At 39.5% G+C, this 25,032-nt stretch overlaps 1 protein-coding gene across 2 annotated transcripts in view; it reads left to right on the forward strand.

The window, feature by feature from the left end:
- The first annotated feature begins 18,755 nt into the window (after window positions 1-18,755).
- adcy2a (adenylate cyclase 2a) overlaps window positions 18,756-25,032 on the forward strand; it is a 44,988-nt gene continuing 38,711 nt past the window's right edge. The window contains exons 1-3 of one of the 2 annotated variants that reach the window (XM_026371511.1): window positions 18,756-18,873; window positions 19,279-19,935; window positions 22,616-22,813. In XM_026371511.1, coding sequence (XP_026227296.1) covers window positions 19,402-19,935; window positions 22,616-22,813 — 732 coding nt within the window. In that variant the 5' untranslated portion in view covers window positions 18,756-18,873; window positions 19,279-19,401. Of the gene's footprint in view, window positions 18,874-19,278; window positions 19,936-21,599; window positions 21,668-22,615; window positions 22,814-25,032 lie in introns of those variants that run through there. The other variant, XM_026371513.1, reaches the window with a different exon arrangement.

Here is a 25,032-nt window from a genome sequence, read left to right on the forward strand (position 1 = left end):
TGCCTGTGCTTCTAAAAAAGAGTGGTTCATAATCTCTCGAATCTACCAATACTACATTTGTGTTTGTGTATTAATTATAGAGCTACTTTAGTGATGAGAGGCAAGTAGTTTAGTTTAGCATGGAAGCAGGAAGCAGCAGATAATAGCTAGTCTGACAAACCCACCTAAGAGCATCCCTAAAGCTCAGCAATTAATATTATTATAGCTAATGTAGAAACAAGATGCAGTGGCTTTCTGGGCAAGTGCATTTCTCAAAATATCAAACCATACTTATAAATAATAAAATATTAAATCATCAAACAGCCAACTACACTCAACTATATCATCAGCAGTTGTTTCTTCACTGGACTGGTTTCCCTGCTCATGACTGGAGTGTAACTCACATTCAGAACACAGATAAGAACAAAATAAATTGAGTTATTACCAGAAATTGCCACATGGTGGGTTCCAGTCCTTTAGTCGATGGTCTAGTAGTTTAGCAATTGCATAGAAGAAATGCCTCATCTGCACAAACAGCACAAAGTTACATTATACTTCTACATTACACTAGAAACCGGTGACAAAGCGCTGGAATGTGGCTTATTTGTTTTGTTTTTTTCTACTGATATTATATTCATCAGTGCCAGGAAACAGCACAGTGCCCATAAACATTTCAGCAGTATTGTAGACCAGTGACCACACATCAATAGTCTCCTTGAAGGAAGCTCCCAGTATGATCTGTCGAGATGTGGAGAGATAAAAGAGAAACCTACACTGAACTGTTAGTTTCTGAAATATAGACTGATTTGGTCAGATGTAATCCTTACCAAAAAACACTCAGTTGTTAGACATATACAGATGTGCTGTCAGCTAATGGTCTGTACCACTGGGTCTAAAAATCACACCCATCACCTTTACATGATGCCACAAGTGGTCCACCATCATAAAATTCACTGGCTTTAGATCTGCATGTGTGCATCTATGCTCATTAGAAACTACAGAGTTTTGGATTGCTGAAAATACAAATAACAATATTTGACCAATGACCCTGCATCCATTATCCCAACCACTTGCCTACTTACTGTTCACAGGAGTGCTGGAGCAAATCCCAGATGTCGTTAGGTGAGAGGCAGGGTTCACCCTGGACAATCACTGTCTGTCACGGGGCCGACACACAGAGATAAACAGGCACTAACATTCATGGGCAATTTAGAGTCACCAACTAACCCTATCATCCATGTCTATGGATGGTGGGAGGAATCCAGAGGACCTGGAGAGGACCCACGCAGACACAGGGAGAACATGAACTAAGAATTAAGTGGCATTTGGACAAAAAAAGGAAACTTACTGAAGAAATGTTTTTAAATGACATTTTTTTTAAGGTTTTTGTGAAGTTGATGTGCCAACAAACGAGGCCTCAACTTACAATATTTCTGTCAGTCTGACTGTTCCGTTATTAGGTCATCACTCCGTAGTGGCTCAGTAGGACGGGTAGGTGTTTAATAAATAAACACACAGTAAACAGATGAAAAAGTGCTTTTGAGAATGCATGTTATGAGTAAATTACTACTGTTTGACTGCATGAGAAAGATAAAAATTGTTTTGGAAAACATAAATCATCAATAATTGTTAATTACAATAAAAAAGGAGACTTAACAATGAAAGTGTAGTTCTCCTCAGTCCCTCCTCAATGTTTCCATCTGCATTTACTGTTAATAAGCTCCAAGAAAACCCTTAATCAAATAAACCCATTGTAGCAAATTTGATGGAAATATGACATTTGTGTTTTTTTAATGTATTCATTTGACAAGCATTATGATCTCAGCAGATCTCACGCATCTGTGTGTGTGTGTGTGTGTGTCTTCATCTATCACTGTTTGCTGTTCTTTGATTTTTGTTGGAATGAAAAGAGCTACAAAAATTAAAGCTTTCACAATGTGAGGGAAAAACAGATCCTATAATCACAAAGCTTGATTGTCACAGTCTGAGGAATATTTTAAACAGGCACATATGTTAGCATTGGCAGGCATCTGTCAACTGACAGCTCACACTCACAACAAACAGCAGACACTCTGTCCAAGAGTGAATTAAAATGCTGCACAGTTTTCCTGAGTTTAAAAACCAAACTATCCGAGTCAGTAAAGACAGACACTTGGCTTATAGTAAGTCAAGGAATGCAAGCAAGCTGCCCATAAGAGGTCCTGCAGGGAGTTGTCAATGTGTTTGTAGTTACAGGCTGCTGGTGATGCTCTGAAACGGCGTTTCATTGACACTCCACTTTACAATGCTGTCTTATACAGAAGAAGTAAAAAACCCACAAACATATAGTGGCAAGAACAAGTATATGAACCTTTTGTAATTTCATGGTTTTCTGCATTAATTTGTCATAAAACATGACCTGATCTTCATCTAATTCAAGAGTATTAACAAATAAGATGTGCCTAAAATAATAAAGCATACTTTTTCTTGCGGCTGTATCTCATTCATCTTTGCAGACCCATCAGCTCGGCAGATGATTGTAACATCCTTTAACTCATTACTGTTTTGATTCACTCTTGCTGCTCTCCTCATTGTTATTTCCAGCAGCAGCAGGCAGCTGATTTCTGCAAAAAAGGCTCCCAACTGGCCCAGAAAAGAAGTCAGTGAATGAAGATTTAAATTATGTCATATTAAAAATGGGACTTGGGCAGTGCTGCCCATAATAGGGGTTCATTTTCATTTCCTGGCACAGAAGGAAACCAGACAGTTATACTGAGGGGGAGACATATTATGTACTCCATGTACTGTATTTACCATTGTAACAGGATGTGTTTGATCATGTGCTTGTTTTGCTGGCCAGCATCAGTATTGTATCCATCAGGAGTAAACAACTGACCAAGGTTTGCATGTCACACATACTCCTTACCTCATCTAAATGCAATATTTTGGATGCGTTTAAGGTTTAAGGGCATCACAATGTCAAACAGCAGCAGCTATGAAATGATATTTTACTTTGACAACTGGGTTGAATATAGCCTCCAGTGTTGGGGTACTGAAGGAGTGTGACAGGTAAATTGACTCTTGGATGATTAATTTTTCCTGGCTAAGATCCAGATCTTCCTTAAGTGTCACCGAAAAGGAATTTTTATGACGGCAGTAGACGACTTTTAATTGCTTAAATTTTATCGCCACCTCTCTCGCTACAAGGCAACAGATCAAAAGATAAAGTAAATATATTGAAATGCTCTTCAAACAGCTGACTGTGGATGATAAGAGAGGGCAGATTTTAATTTCTGTAAGTTTACGGGGGGTGGGGGGGCGATCATTACTGTTGTTTACATCTGTTGTCACAAAACTTCACTTTGAAGTGCCAGCATTATGGCACAACAGCACTGAGGGTGTCACAAACCTGAATAACTACAAAATCATATCTATTTCCTAAAGCCAGTAAAAACAAATCTTCTGGTAAAATTACTAAAACAACTTTAGCAGATGGTGTTTACAGTGAATTTGTTATTTGATGACATGTTGGTGACAGGAACTCAAGCTTGAATTTCTCATTTTTAGCTTTTATTGTGAAATATGACTTAGGTCTTCTGAAAAGTTGGATTGACATGACTGTGGTCTCACCTAAACCCAACTTGTTCTCACACATCTCGGCCCGCTTGTCACGTCTGTCACCATAACCCAAGCAGCTGCATCCCTTGTCAAGACTTTAATTACAGATCTCGTTCATTAACACGTCCTGCTTCACATGGTACCCAGTCAGCTGTGTGTGTCTTATTTTAAGATATGTCAAGCTGTGTTAGTGTGTGTGTGTGTGTGTATGTGTGTCACTGCACTGCTTTGTTCTGCTCTCTGTTTGTTGCTGTAATACACACGACATGGGCAGGTATATTGTTTGCACTCGTAGTACCCACTGTGGGAGACACACATGCAGACGTTGAAACAGATTTTCTTTATTGCATATATTTTAAAGTTTAATTCAGTTCAGAATGTTTCTGTATGTTCCTCTTCGTTTTGAAAACCACATTATTCAACATTTTGACTGTTTGCGAGGGGTTATAGAAACTCATTTGCTTTGCCCACAGTGTTCTTCTTTATCTGTCAAAGCCACCTTATGCCTCTACTTCCAGACAAACCCGTGATTTGAAGAGCGCATCACATTCGACTCGGTGTTAATTCAGCAGTGAATAGACTGCTTGATTTTTTTCTAAAAGGCACTTACAGTCCTGGCATCGGGTCTAATTTGCTTTGATGGCAACCTGTAATATCTATTAGGCATTGACTTCCAAATGGTTGTGCCATCCATTCTGCCTGCTGCTATCCCCTGTGATATTCTACAGTATGTAGATAATAATAACTTATTAAATGTCCAGTATGTACTATTTTCTGGGAACTAGGCAACATGCAATATATTACTGTACAGCTCATCCCTGGCATTGTATAATATCTGCGCTGACCATCATTCAACTATAAAAGGCAAAGAAAAGCTCACAGCATGGTACATGGTCTGAGCTTGGACTGGCAGAGTAATGGTTTCTTTTGTTCAATGGTGCTCGTCAGCAGTGTCCTCCTACTGAAGGCTGATAAGAAGCCTGGCACAAAGAGATGTGAGCCCTATACAACTGATCTGAGCTGAGCTCACCCACTAATTCAACATTCAAGTTTATTCCCCAAGCAGAGGACATCTGGACAATGAAGCTCATAGGCTTTGCTCTGTGGGTTTAAATTTGGGTAATGTATCATTTTAGGGGTCATTCAGCTATACTAAATAAAATCAAAACTGTATATTTAATTTTACATTTTGAAGAAGTTCCCTTAGCAACAATTACAGATTCCACTCTCTGTTAGACAACAATCAGTTTCATTTACAATCAAATTAAAAAAATATTTATAATGAATAACAACAACAAAAAAAAAACTATATATTTGGAAAAAAATAAATAAATAAAATTTACACTTTCATTCTGGATTATTGAGTATAGATTACAAAAAAGACAAAAATGTGATTTTTTTTTTTCATCTTAAAGTTAAATCACATAATAAATTGTGAAGCACCTGCACCAGCAGCTGTATACTCTCTTCTATTAATGCTGTAAAATAAAAAAAAATAATGCTGAGTTGCAACTGTCAAACCTAGAAATAGTCCCAAGAATCTCCTTCATTATCTTTGGTCTGCTTTTTTCATTATGAAGTACAGTTTTCGTGCTTTTCTGTTTTTGTGCTTTTGTTTTTTTGCCTTCTTCCTGTTCACCATGTTTGTTGTCTCCTGCTTTATTAAATGACCTCTCATTGTTTTCACCTGTGTGTTCCCTTTATATACGCTCCCTCATCCACTTCTCCTCTGCCAGATTGTCACTTGTATATACTTGTGTTTAGCCTTGTTTTCCCAGACCTTGTTTTTACCTAATCCTTGCCTCTGCCTAGCCCTCGCCTTGCTTAGTGTCTTTGACCTTTGCTTTCTCGTGGATTTCTCCTGTGGACTCTTGAACTTGCCCTTGGATCACGGACCTTGGTACCTTCGCCTTAGTGAGTTTTTGCCTGCTCGATTCTGCAGTGATTTGCTCTCAGTTGTTGTTATCCTCAAGCCAAGTCACATATTTTTGTTTACCGCTCCCCCTGCCTGGCCCCTGTATCGGTCTAATAATAACGACAATAAATAATTTTGACAATAAACTCCTTTTCTTTTTAACTTGTGTCTGGCAATATAATTGGATCTATTAAAACCACAATTCTGACAGATACACTGTCTAAATCACCTCTAATTATTATCTTTTCAATAGTGATGTTTCAAAGGTCTGTGTAGTCAAGTGTTTATTATTTTGGGCATGAACATTATTGTTTCACTTCACTCTCGACAACCTGCCCTGCAACAAATAGAAGACAGACAAAGTTAACAACCAAGTAATTGGTGATATAATGTATTACCAGACAGAATTTTTAGTAGATATTTCCCTCATATGTTGGTAATGACTACATTTTTTTTTAAAGATTACAAAAGCAAAGGGTGAAATAGATAAAATTTAAATATGAAGAATGAATTCATTAAAGCATAGTGTGTTTTTCAACTGCCACAGCAAATTTAATGTGAAAAATAAAGAGCAATAATAATTGCTAATGTGAAGGTGTTTAGATTTGCATTTTAACGGTTGGGATGTAGCTCGTGCATCAACCCTCTGGTACACAAGCTTTCTTTTAATGGGTAAGACTGGTCAAAATGTTTCTTTCTTTAAAGTAATAGTATAAAATTACAGAACTGTCATGTAGCTGCATTCAGTATGATAGAAATGTCCAAACTGTCCATCCACAGTTTTTGACCTTAAGATTCGAAACTGCCTTTTTGTATGAACATGCTGTCAATGATGTTGGAATTCATAATGTGTGGCCCATACAACACCACAATACTAGTTGGACATTCAGTTGTGCTCATTGACTTTGCATAAACTTAAATAATAACGTCAGACATTTAATCTCCTATATAGCTGTCTTATGCACATATCTCTACTTCCCTTCTCTTCAAGCTGGTAATGCAGCATCAAATACTATAAATAAACATTGCCAAGGTAACTAGCACATCATAGGTTAGAGGGAAATTGTATGTGTGCACTGATATGCATCTCCTTTTACAATACTTTAGAGAAGGGATCCAACCTACTAACAGCCATTGCTGTCAAGACAGAAAGCTAGGCTTTCACAGAAAATGACCTAAAGCCAGTTTGAGAAAGGACCGGACAAACAAGCAATAATACCTCATTCAATACACGTAGGAAGTCACAAAATTATAAACACACTTACGCTGTACAGTAATGCAGAGTACTTTATTCTATTAAAAGCATCTTTATACCTCAGGGATTCTCTGGATACCATTTTCATACAGATACAGAAAAAGAAAGAACCACAGCCAGGAAAAGAGCCACATCAGCACAAATACAAAATAACACTGGATGCAACAAACTCGGTAAGAACAACAAAGGTCTAAGATGGATGAAATAGGTCTGTACTAGTCAGGAGTGGAATGCAATGAACAGTGATAACATAAATAATGACACAAATATCAATTACAATGATGGTCCACCTCCTGCCCTCTGTAAGGGTGGTAGAGAGATTCAACACGGCAACCTTTAGGTTTTTTTTAAGGAAGTTGTTTTTAGTACAGTTCTCTTTTTATTTCATTTTTATTTTAATCATATTTGAATAAACTGTTTTGAAGCTGTTGATATCCTATCAAAATGTTGATGATGATGAAGAACAGTGTGTGCCAAAAAAGGGAAGTTTTACAAGACAGTTCTCTTGCCTTAGACCCTGGTCTGTGGAAGTGTACACAAAAATTTAGCTATGGACATCTCCAGTGATAAGTTTGATGACACTTTGTGACATCAGAAAATATAAATAAAATGGCAAAAAAGAGCCTTTTCGTTTAAGACCACACTCGAGTAGAAACAGCAGTAGTGCCAACCTAAAATAACAAGCCTACAACACCCCTACAGGGGTTAGTCCTCTTGGGTCCCAGTTTCAGGCAACAAGGTAGATACGTGCATTTCCTGGCAGCCTGTGACCAAAGGGGGTTACATAAGTGAAAATTAGAAAAGAGGAAAGACATGGTGAGTGATGAAATTGAGAGGCAGCAAGAGAAAGGTGAGAAGAGACATGTAAAAAGAAAGAGGACAATGGCCGGTGAAGAAGGAGAGAGGAAGAGAGAGGGGTAGATCAATATATAAAGGGACAGATAATACATTAAAGATAAGATGGTGGCAGTAAAAGACATACACAAGGCTGTCACATCACCTTCATGCTATTTTAAATAGTGACGATAAAGACAATAAAGATTATTCCCCTAATCAATCTTTCCAGTTTCACAGATGTACATTTTATTCTACTCACACCCATTACGTTTCAATTTTGCATTTTATTGTCAATACCAAGCCTAAATTTACTACACAGTGGTGTAATCAAAATTCTAGTGAGAATGAACTGGAAGATTGAGCCCCTTATTAGCTGTTAAGGGTAAATTAGAGCATAAAAGGTTGAAGCAGAATATGTTACATTGTTTGAAGTGGGAACTGTGAGAGGGCTTTTTTTCCCCTCGGACGCCATGGAGAAACCGTGAATAATTGAAGTCATTTAAAAAAAAAAAAACAGCAGTGTGAAAATTATGGCAGCAGAATAAGGTCTCCACCTCTAATGTGCAATATCACTGATTCTTTCATCCGCCTGCTCTGAATTTATTCATTCCCAAATGGTAAACAACATATTTTTGGGATGTTACATGCAAATTGGAGGACTTCTCTACTTCTCTCCTCTTCTCCTACAACACACAAGACATCTAGTTTTAGTCTATTAGGACAGACTGTAAGAGAGGAAGGCCAAAAAGTCCCTCGATAGGTCTACGGCTCCTGTCCTGTCACATCAAGGATACCTGATGGGGGAAGGGTAAATGAAAAAGAATGCAGTATGAGTAGGTAAGTGGTAAATAATAATAATAATAATAATAATAATTATTATTATTATTATTATTATTATTATTATTCAAGAACCATGGCCTCGGAAGTCCGAGGCCATGGTTCTCAACCGGAAAAAGGTGGCTTGCACCCTCCAGGTTGGGGGGGAGATCCTCCCTCAAGTGGAGGAGTTTAAGTATCTTGGGGTCTTGTTCACGAGTGAGGGAAATAGGGAGCGTGAGATTGACAGACGGATTGGTGCATCGGCAGCAGTAATGCGGTCGGTGTACCGGTCCGTCGTGGTGAAAAAGGAGCTGAGCCGAAAGGCAAAGCTCTCGATTTACCGGTCAGTCTACGTTCCTACCCTCACCTATGGTCATGAGCTTTGGGTCATGACCGAAAGGACAAGGTCGCGGATACAAGCGGCCGAAATGAGTTTCCTCCACAGAGTGGCTGGGCGCACCCTTAGAGATAGGGTGACGAGCTCAGTCACCCGGGAGGAGCTCAGAGTAGAGCCGCTGCTCCTCTGCATCGAGAGGGGCCAGTTGAGGTGGCTTGGGCATCTGTTTCGGATGCCCCCGGGACGCCTCGTAGGGGAGGTTTTCCGGTCCTGCCCCACCGGGAGGAGGCCCCGGGGAAGACCCAGGACACGTTGGAGGGACTATGTCTCTCGGCTGGCCTGGGAACGCCTCGGTGTCCCCCCGGAAGAGCTGGAGGAGGTGTCTAGGGAGAGGGAAGTCTGGGCATCTCTGCTAAAGCTGCTCCCCCCGCGACCCGGCCCCGGATAAGCGGAAGAAAATGGATGGATGGATAATAATAATAATAATAATAATAATAATAATAATAATAATAAAAAAAAGCATGCAAAAGATGCTTTTGTGCCTAAAAAAAAAAAACTCACGACAATAGCTACAAAATCACCCAGTTAGTTCACAGTGGGACAGTTACACTCTTTCTTCTTCTTTCGGCTATTCCCATCAGGGGTCGCCACAGCGAATCATCCTTTTCCACCTAAATCTATCATGAACATCTTCTACCCTAACACTAGCCAACCTCATGTCCTCTGTTAAGACATCTCCTCCTTGGTCGTCCTCTTGCCCTCCTGCCTGGCAGCTCCATCTCCAACATCCTTCTACCAATATATTCACTATCCCTCCTCTGAACATGTCCAAACCATCTCAGTCTGGCCTCTCTGACTTTGTCGCTAACGCAGGCAACGTGAGCCGTCCCTCTGATGTACTCGTTCCTTATTCTGTCTAACCTGGTCACTCCTAAGGAGAACCTCAACATCTTCATCTCTGCTACCTCCATCTCAGCCTCTTGTCTCTTTCTCACTGCTACCGTCTCTAACCCATAGAGCAGAGCTGGTCTCACCACTGTCTTGTAGACCTTTCCTTTGAGTCTTGCTGACACTCTTTTGTCACACAACACTCCTGACACTTTCCTCCACCCGCTCCAACCTGCCTGCACTCTCCTCTTCACCTCTTTTCCACACTCTCCATCACACTGAACTGTTGACCCCAAGTACTTAAACTCCTGTACCTTCTTCACCTCAGCCCCCTGTAGCCTAACGCTTCTACCTTGATCCCTCTCGTTCAGACACATGTATTCTGTCTTACTACGACTGACCTTCATGCCTCTTCTTTCCAGAGCAAACCTCCACCTCTCTAGCTGTTCCTCTACCTGCTCTCTACTCTCACTGCAAATCACAATGTCATCCGCAAACATCATTGTCCAGGGAGATTCCTGTCTGACCTCATCTGTCAGCCTGTCCATCAGCATAGCAAACAAGAAGGGACTCAAAGCTGATCCTTGGTGTAGTCCCACCTCCACCTTGAACTCCTCTGTCTGACCTACAGCACATCTCACCACCGTCATACTTCTCTCATACATGTCCTGAACTACCCTAACGTACTTCTCTGCCACTCCCGACGACCTCATACAGTACCACAGCTCCTCCCTCGGCACCCTGTCATACGCCTTCTCTAAATCTACAAAGACACAATGCAGCTCCTTCTGACCATCTCTGTACTTTTCCATCAACATTCTCAAAGCAAAAATGGCATCAGTGGTGCTCTTACGGGGCATGAAACCATACTGCTGCTCACAAATCTCCACCTTCTTCCTAAGCCTGGCTTCCACTACTCTTTCCCACAGCTTCATTGTGTGGCTCATCAACTTTATTCCTCTGTAGTTGCTGCAGTTCTGCGTGTCACCCTTGTTCTTAAAGATCGGAACTAGAACACTTCTCCTCCATTCCTCAGGCATCTTCTCACTCTCTAGAATCCTATTGAACAAACTGGTTAGAAACTCCACTGCTGTCTCTCCTAAGCACTTCCACACCTCCACAGGTACGTCATCAGGACCAACAGCCTTTCCAGTCTTCATCCTTTTCAGAGCCTTCCTAACCTCATCCTTTCCAATCTCTGCTATTTCCTGCTCCACAACATCCACATCTTCCTCCCTTCTTTCCCTGTCATTTTCCTCGTTCATCAGCTCCTCAAAATACTCCTTCCATCTTTTCTGCACACACTCCTGGGTTGTTAGCACCTTTCCATCTCTGTCCTTAATCACCCTTACCTGTTGCACATCCTTCCCATCTCTATCTCTCTGTCTGGCTAGCCTGTACTAGTCCTTCTCTCCTTCCTTTGTGTCTAACCTGTCATACAGCTCATCGTAAGCTTTCTGTTTGGCCTTTGCCACCTCCCTCTTCACTCTACGCTGCGCTTTCTTGTACTCCCGTCTACTTTCCTCAGTCCTTTCTACATCCCACTTCCTTCTAGCCAACCTCTTCCTCTGGACACATTCCTGTACTTCCTCATTCCACCACCAAGTGTCTTTACCTTCTTTCCTCTTTCCAGATGACACACCTAGCACCTTCCTACCTGTCTCCCTGATAACCTCTGCTGTAGTTTCCCAGTCATCTGGAAGCTCATCCTGACCACCCAGAACCTGTCTCAACGTCTGTCTGAATTCCTCACAAGTTTCTTCATTCTTTAACTTCCACCACTTGGTCTTCTTTTCTGTCATCCCTCTCTTCTTCTTCCTGACCTCCAGAGTCATCTTACACACCACCATGCGGTGCTGTCTGGCTACACTCTCTCCTACCACCACTTTGCAGTCACTAACCTCTCTCAAATGACCTCGTCTACATAGGATGTAGTCCACCTGCGTACTCCTACCTCCACTTCTGTATGTCACTCTATGTTCCTCTGGCTTCTGGAAGTAGGTGTTGACTACAGCCATTTCCATCCTCTTAGCAAAGTCCACCACCATCTGTCCTTCCAGATTCCTTTCCTTCACACCAAACCTGCCCATCACCTCCTCATCACCTCTGTTGCCCTCACCAACATGCCCATTGAAGTCTGCTCCAACAACAACTCTCTCTCCTCTGGGGATACTCTCTATGACCTCATCAAACTCACTCCAGAATCTCTCCTTCTCTTCTAACTCACAGCCAACTTGTGGCGCATACCCACTGACTACATTCACCATCACCCCTTCAATTTCTAGCTTTAGGCTCATCACCCTGTCTGAGACTCTTTTCCCCTCTAGAACATTGTTCACAAACTCCGCATTCAGGATCACTCCTACCCCGTTTCTCTTCCTATCCACACCATGGTAGAACAGTTTGTATCCTCCTCCGATACTACGTGCCTTGCTGCCCTTCCACCTTGTCTCCTGCACACACAGAACATCTACCTTCCTTCTCTCCATCATGTCTGCCAGCTCTCTGCCTTTCCCTGTCATCGTACCAACGTTAAGAGTCCCTATTCTCAAATCTATGTTCCTGCCTTTTCCCTTCTCTCTCTGACCACGAACCCTTCTGCCTCCCCTCTTTCTTCGACCAACAGTAGTCAAATTTCCACCGGCACCCTGTAGATTAACAGCACCGGTGGCAGTCGTTGTTAACCCGGGCCTCGATGATCCGGTATGAAAGTGTTGTGGATGATTCACATGGTTATTTTGGCAATTTTTACGCTGGATGCCCTTCCTGACGCAACCCTCTCTATTTATCCGGGCTTGGGACCGGCACAGAAGTAACTGGCTTGCAACCCCTGTGGCTAGATTGGACAGTTACACTAGATTTTGTATTAAAAGACTATAAAGAAAGACACCAATTATATAGCCTAACTAAAAAAAAGGTTTATCTTATCCTATTAGAGAATTAGAGACAGCCAGAAAGAGAATTGGACAAGTTATTGTAACCATGTCCTGAAATATAAATAAGATGCATTGAAATGGTTCAATGATTAAATTATTATGACAACGTCTGAGAACTCAACATCCATTTCTTCCATCAGACTATTTTTATGATCGCTCTTGGTAGAAATAGGAGGTTTAGGAACCACACAGGAAGGAAAACGATCAAATCCGAGGTCAGAGGTCAGAGGTCAGTGAACACCTTTGGTTTGGAGCATGCGTCGCCTGTTGGACCCTTGTGCTAAAACAACAAGACCAGAGGGAAGTTGTGATAAAAGTCACATTTTTACACGCTCTAATTTGATGGTGCACATTTTGTATTGCTCTTGTATTTCTGTGGTGTTAGCCCAGTTTGAGTCTCATTAGCCTAGCCGAGCTAACGTTAGCGCATGTTGCTCTCAATTTGGACCCCGGGGAAACACTAATGACGGGAACAGCCACACAGGGTCAGATAACTGTGTTTTGTTTTATTGTCTTTTCGTTTGTGGACATATTTGTGCAGCTATGGTGTTCAACACAAACTAACTTACTCGGACTAAACCCCCCGAGAGTAACTTTATGTGATATTGTGAGTGACAGCGTGAAAACAGGACATACTGGAGGCTAATTAGCGTTAGCTAGCTGTCACCTGTGACTGATGAAGTTACCGCACAGCTCGGACAAAAAGGAAAGCTTTAGCGCTAGCTGTTTGAGAAAAGGCTGAGAAAAAGAGAAGCATGCGATTTAGATCGGTCGTTGAGAGATGCTTGTTTGAATTACATCTGTGAATAATCCTCAAAAAGCCTAGGTCCCCCAAAACCTAGTGGAAAACATACTACAGCTACTTCCTGGCGTTGGTTCACCTGGTTAGTTACCTCCTACAGGTAAATGACAAAGGTATGTTTGTCATTTTTAAATGAAACATTGTTGTCCTATTTTAACCTTTCACGAACCTGTCTTAGTATCATTTTATTGCATCTTGTTGATGTTCATATTTTTAAGCTTATTAAAATTCCTGTAAATAACTACAGAGTCCAACGTGGAAAATGCTGTAAGAATGAGGCATTTGCATTTAAATGGTGCTTGAGCCTGCATCCTGGATGGAGAACAAATAATACAATTTAATTAAGCATCTGGCTATAAACAGCTCAGCTGGCAGTCATTGATGACACTAGGGTCGCTGCCATAGCTTCAGGTGATCTGTCTCGTTTCATAGCAGAAGCGCATCTTTACTATTTTCCTGTTAGACTTCGGCAGCACCAACATTAGTTTAAACCACTAGTACAGAGATGGTAGTATTCAAATAAAAGTGCAAGTACGTGCCACATACAAGTACCACTTCATTATCCTTACTCAAGTTGAAGATCAAGCTCTTAAATGTAATTTATGTTTAAAAAAAAAGTGCAATTTAAACCATATTAAACTTGATCCTATTGATAACATGAATGTTGAAGTCCAAATTTATTCAGAAAAATTCTAAAGGCGGAAAAATTAGGATAAACATTACTTAGTAACTTAGTGAGTTGGTGTGGATCACAAACAGACTGACTTATATACTGACAGAAGGTTAATCTATAATACATCATCATTTGTAGTTTGGTTATTTTTTTGCTTTAAGCATCTACTAACTATTAACTAAAGCTCTTAAACTTTGAGTAAAACGTATTATATTGCCCTTTAAATTATAGTGCAGTGAAAATAAAATAACAAAAAAGAAGTAATCCAGTATCTCAGTATTTTACCTAAGCACAGTTATTTACTTGTTTACAACAAAAGAGAGAAACTAAAAATACAGGGCATCGAAAGGGGGACGTCATCCTCTAAGCCACAGGCAGTAGGCAACAATCGAGACTTTATTGCAGCTAAATTAATTTCAGGTCATTCATTCATTTATCTAGCCCGTCAGCCAGCCAGTTGCCCAACAATTGTTTGTTGCACTATCCGTTCGATACTGTTTAAATCTGTGATATTATGAGATTATGAAAGCACAAATAGATCTGGGATTATGTAACTCATCAACAGTACTATGCAGCTAACCTGTTAATCCATGTCCGAACAACAGCCCCTGCTTTCGGTGTTGTTACTGCAGGTTTAGCAATATGTCTGCAGTTATCATTACAAGCACTATTGCAGTATGTGTGCATATGTGCTTATGTACAGACATACATGTGTGGGAGGTGCACATAAAACACATAGACTCTCTTTGGGGAGATAGAGTGTCTGTTTTGTCTTGACCTCCACTTAACCCTCAATGGGTCAATATTTGCCAGCTGCTCCACTACCTCCTGTGTGTGCAAATGTGTTTGCATTTATCTCATTTTCATCCTCCCTCATAGTTATTTTTTGGACATGTAATGTTCATGTATCAATGTATCCTACTTAATCTGACATACCTTATTTTTTGGACCTTACTTGTCCATTCATTGGAGGTCCTGGCCATTAAATGTTGATAAGCTTAAATTGAATGAAGTTAGAAATGAAAACTGACTGGGCAATACTGAATTTCTGGCAACTAATTTAATACTTGCTACTTGTCCATTTGTGGTTGTGGTATATCTTCCATCACAGCCACTTTTTGAGTGGAATAAAGAACAGATATTTCCTTGACAACAGTTCATACCAGATTACTATATTTTACAAAATTAAGTATTATTGCACTAAAAATGATGGGGGGTAAAAGTTTGTATAATGATGTTAGTCTAATTTTGAGAACAGTTAAACCCCTACTATCTAAAGTGCATTTTTAAATAAATTACCTGTCAACAGTTTGTATCTCTCCAAAATGAAAAATTACTATCATGGGAAAGAATTATTACAATGTATTTATGGAAATCAGATTCAGCATATACAGAGTAGACTGGATTCACATTACAGATATCTGAAAGTTATTTATGACTAGCCAAAACTCTAATTGAAGATATCCACAACTACATTTTGACTAGTCACAATCCCAATTGTATCTGTAATTATTTTTTGACTAATCCAAATGACTCATTGACTTGAATGGGAAAAGATATCTACAATTAAGTTTTGCCTGTCCATAAAGTCAATTCCAGATACTTTCAACTACATTATGACTGGTCATAATTCCAAGTAAAGATATCCTATTATATTAACATGGCACATTTATAGTGTTTTTTTTTTTTTGTCTTAAACTAAGGCATTACTAGTCACAATTCAATTGTAGATAACATTTTAACATTAAACAGTTATATTGACTATACATAATTGCATTTTAGATATACAAAATGGCATTTTGACAAGTAAAAGTCAAGGAAGACTTTTTCGAGGAAGAAAAGTGGTTGGAAAAAAATCTTAAATGATTGTAATCTGCAATCTATTAAACTTTTGGTGAAATCTAATCTTAGGAAAACAACCGTAGAACTCACTGCTTTGTTTAATAGTGAAAGTAAGAGCATTTTCACATGCTCAATGCCAAAGGAGCGAAGGGAGCTCAATAGATTGGGACTAAACAGCTGTTTGGCCTAAAGAAAACCACTTGTCAGTGAGGCTAATTGGAAAAGAAAGGCTTTAATTTGCTAGGGAGCATAAAGATGAAGCAAAAGAAGAACGTCATGTGGTCTGATGAGCCCAGATTTACCCTGTTCCAGAGTGACAAACACATCAAGGTAAGAAGATAGGCGGGTAAGGTGATGCACCCATCATGCCTAGTGCCTACCATACATGCCATACAAGTGAGGGCAGTGCAATGATCTGAAGCTGCTGCAGTTGGTCAGGTCTAGGTTCAGCAACATTATGTATCCAAAGAATGAGGTCAGCTGACTACCTGAATATACTGAGTGACCAGATTATTCCATCAATGGATTTATTTTTTCCTTCATGGCACAGACATATTCCAAGATTTCAGCATTGAGCATTTTTTGGACAGGCAGTGCAACAGCTCGACCAAGGTCAGACCCTCACTTTGGCACAAAAGACCATGATGATGGTAGTCAGCTTCTAAGTGACTGTCCACCCACTTAATTATGTCAATAATGGTTAAAAATTATGTACTGTATGTGAACTTTTACATTCTAACACTTGTTTCAATATTATTTGTGAATATTGATCTTAATAATTAGAATACACAGTTTGGTAGTACTATATATACTCAAGGGTGAAATGAGGTAATTTGTGTTGTGAGAGGTATTGGAGAAATCTGGAAATCACCTTTTATTAACTTAATAAAAGCTGCATCACTTTCATCATGTTTTGGCAGGTGCCTGTGTCTGTAGAGTCTGAGCATGTGTTTTGCGTGTTTGTGTGCATACAGCATCTAAATAAATGTAGTGCATGCATGTTTTATTTTCTCCCTCTGCTCTGTGAGCTATTTTACACAAAATAACAGACAGCTATTATCTGAGTAAATGTAAGTTCATTAGGTAATTTAGATCCATCTTAGCTGACTTTTTCAGATGTATCTTTTAGAATTAGTTTTCCAATTTACTTTCATGTCATTTTACCTGCCTCTTATTTATAATTTTTTATGTAATTAATTTGTTATTTATTTAATAATTCATTTATTCTAAGATTTGGCTAATTTCTGATTTCAATTTTTATGTTGGCATGTACTGCTGGTTAACTGTTAATGAGTGAAAGTGAAAAATCTGGCATTTGTGCAAATCTTTGGCCAAGAGAGAGCAGGAGACATGCAGTGATTTGGGGGGGGGGAGATTACAACAAACTTCTGTTTTCTGAAGCAGAGTGGCTATCACCAAGCTCAAATGTGAGGCAGGTACTTCGGTAACAGCTGTTTTATTTATAACCTTTCAATCCTTTGGTACAACACAGATTGTATGAGACATACAGTAAATTAACATTTCCTCACCTATTTTGAATGCACTTATTTTTTAAATGGTGAATTCATGTGAAGTATTTGATAATGTGCATTTCCATCGTGCACTTCAGAGGTAATGGGTACAGTAATAGCCCATTTATTAGTTATTTTTATAAACCTTTATTTAGTTTTTATCCCCTCTCTTAGGGATTTGTGGAATAGTGTGTGCATTGGATTAGGAGGCATTTAATGCTTGCATATTCTTTTATCCTCATTTTGAAACATTTTGAGCAGGTTGATGTTCCTTTTGTGTTTTATTCAGCTATGCAGTGTTTTTCTGAGAAATGTTTTTTAGTTGGACCAAATATCTCAATTTCATACTGAATTCAAAGACCTGCAGCTATCACCTAAAGTGTTTCTGACACCTACACAAGAAAATGTTGTTCCCTTTCGACAAGACTTTAATAATTCATATAGTGTGCTGAGGAGCTGCAGCTGTTTTAATTTGTATATGTTGTTTTAGGCATTTTTATGGTGGGCCTGTAAAGCTCAACAACCTGGGTCAAGAACAACATTTAAACAGACAAAACAAATAGTCAAGCAAATTAAGAAATCATCTTCACCAAACATGGTGAGAAAAGCTGATGGTATGTTGCATAATTAACTTAACTGTATCTTAAGACTGAGCAATCACTTATCGGCCTAATGTCTGAGTCAGAGTAGTCAAATTGATAGAATACTAATTCTCCCAGCTTAGCCAGATAAAATAAAAATGATAGGCCATGTCAATTGTCACCAATTAACTCAGATTGTGTAAGTTGATAACTATGTACCCTATTTTCTCTTCATTACAGTAAAAGATGTCAGTTTGCAAACTTACTAAACAGAGGTGGTTGTCACTAACACCAACAGGAACAGGTAAACTGTTCAGTGACACTGACAGTGCAGTGCAACCTGCTGGAATTGGTTGGGCCAAAATATAATGTGCCAGAGGTGTCCTATTAGATTTAGGTCAGGCAAGCGTGGGGGTCAGTCAATGGTATCTATTTCTTCATACTTGAGGAACTGCCAGCATACTAACATAACCACTGGGCATTGTTGTCCCCAGGAGCAACCCAAGACCCACTGTACCGGTGTAGGGTCTGACAGTGGAGTCAAGGATTTCATCCTGATACCTAATGGCACTCAGGGTGCTGTTGTCTGGCCTGTAGAGGTCTGTGTATCCCTCCAATGACATGCCTCCCCAGACCATCACTGACCCACCACCAAACCGGTCATGCTAAATTATATAACAGACAGCATAACATTCTCCACGGCTTGTCCAGACCTTTCATTTCATTCATGTCACATTTGTTCAAGTTGAACCTGCTCTCATCTGTGAAAAGCACAGGGCCACAGTGGGGGACCTTGCAATTCTAGCGTTCCATGGCAAATGCCAATCGAGCTACACGGTGCCGGGAAGTTAGCACAGGGCCCACAAGATGACGTCTGGTCCTCAGGCCACTCCGAAAAAATGTCAGTGTCCTCCACTTGTAAACTTTCTGTTTTGGGGGTCGTCTCATTGTTGCCCCTTAATTAACACCAATGCAGCTGAAACTGATTAACAGCCCCCTCTGCTACCTAACTGACCAGATTAATATCCCAGCAGTGTAACTGTTGTAAATGTTAAACTCTGCTTAAAAAAATATAGGAACACTTTTTATCAGTGTATAATATATTGAAGACACAATATCTTTTTACATGTGTGTTGTACCCAGTGAATTGATAAAAGGGAACATAAGGTCTGATGGTGTAGGTTATTTTGGTTTTGAAAATCATTCATTCTATAATTTGAGCTAAAATGTTTATTTTCTTCTCTCTCTTACTTGCCGAGTTCTCCCTACTGCTGCATCTTCTTTTTCTTCCTCCCCTCCCCCTTAGCCCTCTCTCCCTCCCCTTTCCCTTCACTTCCCTCCCATTTTTCTCTCTCACTCTAAAGAGCACAGTCTCTGCGCTCCCCTTCATTTCCCACTTCAACATGTTGGCAGGAGGAGAAAGAAGAGGATGCTGCACTCTACCCTTGGTGCGTTCTTGCCACCTCTCCGGCCAGCGCACACTGCTTCTGACTCAGATTCACCATCCGCTTTCAGTTGTCTCCGCCTGAAGGACTTAAGAGAGGAGGTGGCAAAAGAACCAAAGGACACACCAGAGATCAGTGGCTATCACACCAGGGTCCCCAACAGGAACAACAACAGCAGGAGAGCGGAACAGAGCAACTGCTCTTTGTCTGTGATAGAAACTACTAATACCTCAGCAGTAACCACCTCCTCTGTGTTTCCTCGGTCCTCTTCCTCCTTCTTGGCTCCAAGATCTATGTGGCAAGAGGCAATAAGAAGGAAGCGGTATCTCCTGGACAGGGCAGGGGAGTCTGAAGGGGATAAAGGAGGAGGAGGTCAGGAGAAGAGGAACAGGTCCACAGACTGGTTGTATGAATCCTACTACTGTATGAGCCAGCAGCATCCTCTGATTGTGTTTCTGCTGCTCATTGTGATGGGAGCCTGCCTGGCTCTGCTGACTGTGTTCTTTGCTTCAGGACTGGTAAGCTGCTCATTCATGATGTGACATACACATATGCATAATAAAATTTTGAATGTACAAATAAACGGTGTAAGCAAACAGGTGGCATTGATTGCTGTGTGGGCTATAATTGACAATGGCAGTAAGTGTAGGAATTCATATCAAGTGTAAACGTGGTAAATAGTTTGGGCAGGCTACATGAAGGCATGTGAGTGTGTGCTCACATTCTGCAGAGGCTATAAGCATGCCTAAAAATGGGTCACACAAAGTTGCATGCCAGTCATGGGCTTACAATTGTGCATATGTGCACATGCGCACACACACACACACACAGAAGGGAGGTTGTGAAACATAATGCATGAGCTCCTCTCTCTGACTCACACGTGTATAAATGTGCACACATAGTGCTCTTGTGCAACATCTGTATGCACTTATTCACAGCATGAGGTCCTCATGGCAGCACTAATGTGAAGAGAAGGGTGAGATAAAAGTGAGGGGGGGGGATAAGGGAGTTAGTTATTGTCTAAGCTTATGGTTGACTGCAGAAGGGGAAATTTGTTTCTGTCTGTCACTGTTTTGACAGGGATTTCTTTGCTCTTAAACCCTGAAGAAAAATAAGTGCAGTGATGGCAAGGCACTCAAAAATAAAAATCCATTCTAATACCTAAAAAAAGCTATTTGTAAGTGTGCATAAGGCTGAGATTTAACAATCATATATATATATATATATATAAATCGGGCAGAATCACCTATTTCTAATTGGCCAACAAATACACTTTTTAGATTAATAGGAAATTTCATATGAAATATGTCAACTTTTATGAGTGTCCTAATAGTGATTTCTATTATGTCTTTCTACATTTAGACAAGATATTTGGGTTAATCATCATTCATCAGTCCTCCTTTTTTCTCAAGACCTTTGCTACTGCTGGTTTGTGTACCCGTGGATTTCATATTTTTATTTTGGATAGTTGATTTTGTGGCATTTGTGTTGATGCTATTTTGAAAGAAACCTTGACGTTAATATTATTCAAGTATTAATTTAAAAGTGAAGACCTTTTTCCTGACATAGTGTTGTTATTCTACATTGTCTGTTCTTTTTGCTCTCTCTCTGCTCAAAGGCCTGCTCCCTTTTTTTTTTTCCTTTCCATTCTCATGTCTGTGTCATCACTCCCTTAATATGTCTGTTTTATTTGTATCCTATGTATTATTCCTCCATCTTACTAGCTGGTTGACCTAAATCCTGTGCTGTTTTGGAGCTGTGCTCTGAGCGAGACAAACTCTCTGTGGCTCTCTGCAGCCACACACATCCTCTCCTGTCCCAGTGAATCGACTCTGTGCAAGAGGCAGAGGCAGAGGAAAGGTGGGGGTGGGGGCTAGAGAAAGAACGAGAGAGGAGGAGAAGTGCCGAAAGAAGTATTGTGACATAGACTGGCAGGAAAAGCAGATGGTTAGGTCACTTCTGAAAGCTGTGGTGAATAAAAAAAACAACCGACTGTAAATTGACAGGACACATGACAAAAGGACCAAAATAATAGATTTATTAAATATCCAGTATAATTTACAGTTATTATTTGGTGTTGAATTCTAGGTTTGATTGATTTGTGTCAGTCTGTTTCACTGACTTTCTTGTGTCTTCATCCAAATGTGGCAGTGAGGATGTGCCACATCTGTCTGCATGTCTATGTCCTGACACTTTTCCATCCCCCATCACACCACTGGAAAAGCATTGATGGGGTGAAGCCTGGCAAATGTAGGCAGCACAAACAACTCCTTTCACTGTGCTATCTTCCTACATCTAGCTTTGGGGGGAAAAAACTCCTGAAATTTTTATCAAGACTTTGAGATCTAAGTGTATTTTTGAAAGGCAGAAGCAAATCCATTATGGATGTTGCTTCAGCTTTGCTACCGGTTAACAGTGGAGACTTCTTTAGGTTTTTCCTAATTTCCTAGTATGTTCTTGGTACTGTTTTTAGTTGTATAACTAACTTGTACATTCAACCATATTGAAATAATCTTAAGCCTAACTTTACTGTTTGACTATAGTAGTTCATACCTGATGATGTTGAATACCAATCTCAATTATTTTTTTACATTTCCGCCTTTATAAAAACACAGTGTCCATTAATTGTGCCTTTGTCGAGCCATGAATATTTCAAAATATGACATAAGGAAATGTTGTGGTGTTACAAAAATGATGGACCTTTTATAGAACATCTCTGTATAGTTTGAGTATACTTAAATTCTTAAATATTTTTTGTTGTTTGTTGTGTTCAACTTGTCACCTGTCACCTATTTCCCAGCCTTAGTTGTATTCCCACCCAAATGTAGTGTAATGGTCAGTTTAATTCAGTCATGTAGGAGCTGCTACATGTAAGCTGTAGGCTCAAGTGACAACCTTGTTTCAGAAATAAGACACTGGGTTGTTGTTGTTGTTTTCTTTCCACTTGTATTTTCTCGACACTAAAGAGAAAGATGGGGCTAGAGGAATGCCTTTTTTATAATGGTCTGTTTCATGCCTCCAGACAATTCTTAAATTTCATTCTTTACTTTATTTAGCACTCCCAGACAAATGTATTTTCTCCGAAATTATTCTTACTGTCTTTGATAAATTACATATCTCTGTCTGTCTCTATAAAATTATCTGTCCATGTGTCTTACTGTCTCTCTTATGTTATTGTTTTATCTTGTCCATTTTCAGAATGTTGAGGACCATGTGGCCTTTGTAATCACTGTGCCCACAGCGCTGGCTATCTTCTTGGCTGTTTTTGTACTTGTCTGCATTGAGTCCATCTTCAAGAAGCTTCTACGTGTTTTCTCCCTGGTCATCTGGGGCTGCTTGGTTGCCATGGGTTACCTTTTTATGTTTTCTGGCGGGATCATCTGTCCATGGGATCAGGTAAGACACAAATATATTCTATGGTAAATTTGTTGTACAGGCACATGGGGTATATGCTGTGATAGATTTGGTGTGTTTCTCCTCTAATATTGAGTAGTTTTACAAGATATTTTCTGACTTAGGAAAATATCAAATGTAACAAATAGAAACTTGAATATATAAAGTATAGCACTATCTCTTGAACATGCTGTCTTAAACATATGGAACTTATCCAAAAACATTTCACCAATTGCAATGAAATGTCACAAAGTCGGATAGCAACACAATCTAGAGGTTTTAATTAGTTTTTTTTTCTCCTTGACTCCTTACAGTATATGATATTTTTTTGTGATGAGTGTGAAGTGTTGTTATAATGAACACTGGATAAATGTAAAATAAGACATGGAAAAAAAATCTTTAGCTTTGGTTTCATTTCTTGTGGTTTCTGACCTACATTCTAAAATTGGCTGCCTTTTTTTTCTTTTTTTGGACTGAATGCATACTGGTTTGAGTGCTGCATGACATTTAATTTTCTTCATGCTAGTAAAAGTAATTGTTAAAACAATAAAATCAAGTTAATATAATAGTGATATATTAAAAGAATCAACATTGTTATAAAATAATACTATTCTGGACAGGTGGAAGTGTTTCTCCTGTAAATAACAAGCCATGACATCCAAGGAACTGGACTGTAAAGAGGAACAGTTTAAATCCTGTTTAAAGTTTTGCAGAAGACAGAACGTGACAGGATATGACAGGACCTACACAGTAGCCACTCTTTTGACACATTTGACAGCCAAATCACAGTTAAAGGACTCATAGTATGACGATTGTGTGGTGCAATGGAAATAATGTTAAGTCTTTGGTCAGACCTTCAAACACTGGTCAATGGCTAACAGTATCCCTACTGTGAAGCACAGTCGTTGTGGCCTCATGTTACAGGGGTGCTTCTCAGTGACAGGGGCAGAAGAATTAAGAATTGAAGGAAAAATGAATTCAGCCTAATACAGACAAATCCTTGAAGAAAACTTGCTCCAGAGTGCACACAGGCCAACACTGGGGCAAATATTTATCTTTTGGTTTGACAATAACCTGCAGCATACACCAAGGACAACATATGTGGAAAGACCTAGAGATGACAGATCAGACATTCTCTTTTAATCCAACTTAACTTGAGTGGGTCTGGCAGGAATAAAGGGATAAATGTTCTGAAGCCAGATGTGAGAAAAGTCTAGAGACTTACCATAGACGAATTGCAGCTGTAATTACTGCCAAAGGGATTGAACTAGGGATCACAATACATCTACAAATAAGAGATTTCAGTTTTTGGTACAGTTTTCATACCTTTTTCTAAAATTAAAAAAAAAAAAGTTTGTTATTATTGTAATAATTTAATCAATTTAAAATTACATTTACAACTTGATCAAGTTAGAAAAGTACTTTCTAAAGCTATTGTTTATATATTTAGGATGGTACAAGGATGTACAGTAACTGTCTTGAATGTCCAAGTACAGTAATTAACTGTGGCAGTATTCTGATTGGGCGGTGAGGAAGTGTAGTAAGGGTAAAACATGCTTTCACATTCATCAACAGGGATTGATTGTGAATTCAAATATTAATACTATACTACTATAATATTGGTTCTGTTTTTTTCAGTATTGATGGAGACGAATAAATGACAGAGCCTGAGTTTGTATATCAACTCAAGTGTTAAGACAAACTCATTTGTGGTCTCTCTGTGCAACACACAATCCCATAAACACCACAGAGCAATTACATTAGTTTTACTTTGAATATGTACAAAATGGTGGAAGTCTAATTCTAGTAAATGACAGAGTACCTATTACTTGATAGTAATCCAGTAAAATATTCTTGAATTAATTAATAGTGGAAAATAATCTTCAGTTGGAGCCCTGCCTTTAGGTCTGTGTGCGTAAATTCTGACATTTTGAGATGAAACTGAATGAAATTAACAAAGCATATTAACATTTGGAGTCACTGCCCTCCTTGTTGTCAAAGGTCTTCCATTTGTAAGAACTTAAACAACATTTTTGCTTATCAGCAAGTTATATTAATAACAAAGCCTTTCAAATCTATGGTTTCCCTGGTGTTACTGTGCAGTTGCTAAGTGGATGTCTGCTCTGGAAAACAAACCGGCAACAGGAGGGAGGTAAAGTAAAAGTCAGTTAATTAAATGTGCTCTGTGCTCTAGTGAGGAGGCAGCCATGAAATAGGGAGAA

Source organism: Anabas testudineus, chromosome 16 (assembly GCF_900324465.2).
Source record: "Anabas testudineus chromosome 16, fAnaTes1.2, whole genome shotgun sequence".
Classification (NCBI taxonomy): Eukaryota; Metazoa; Chordata; class Actinopteri; order Anabantiformes; family Anabantidae; genus Anabas; species Anabas testudineus.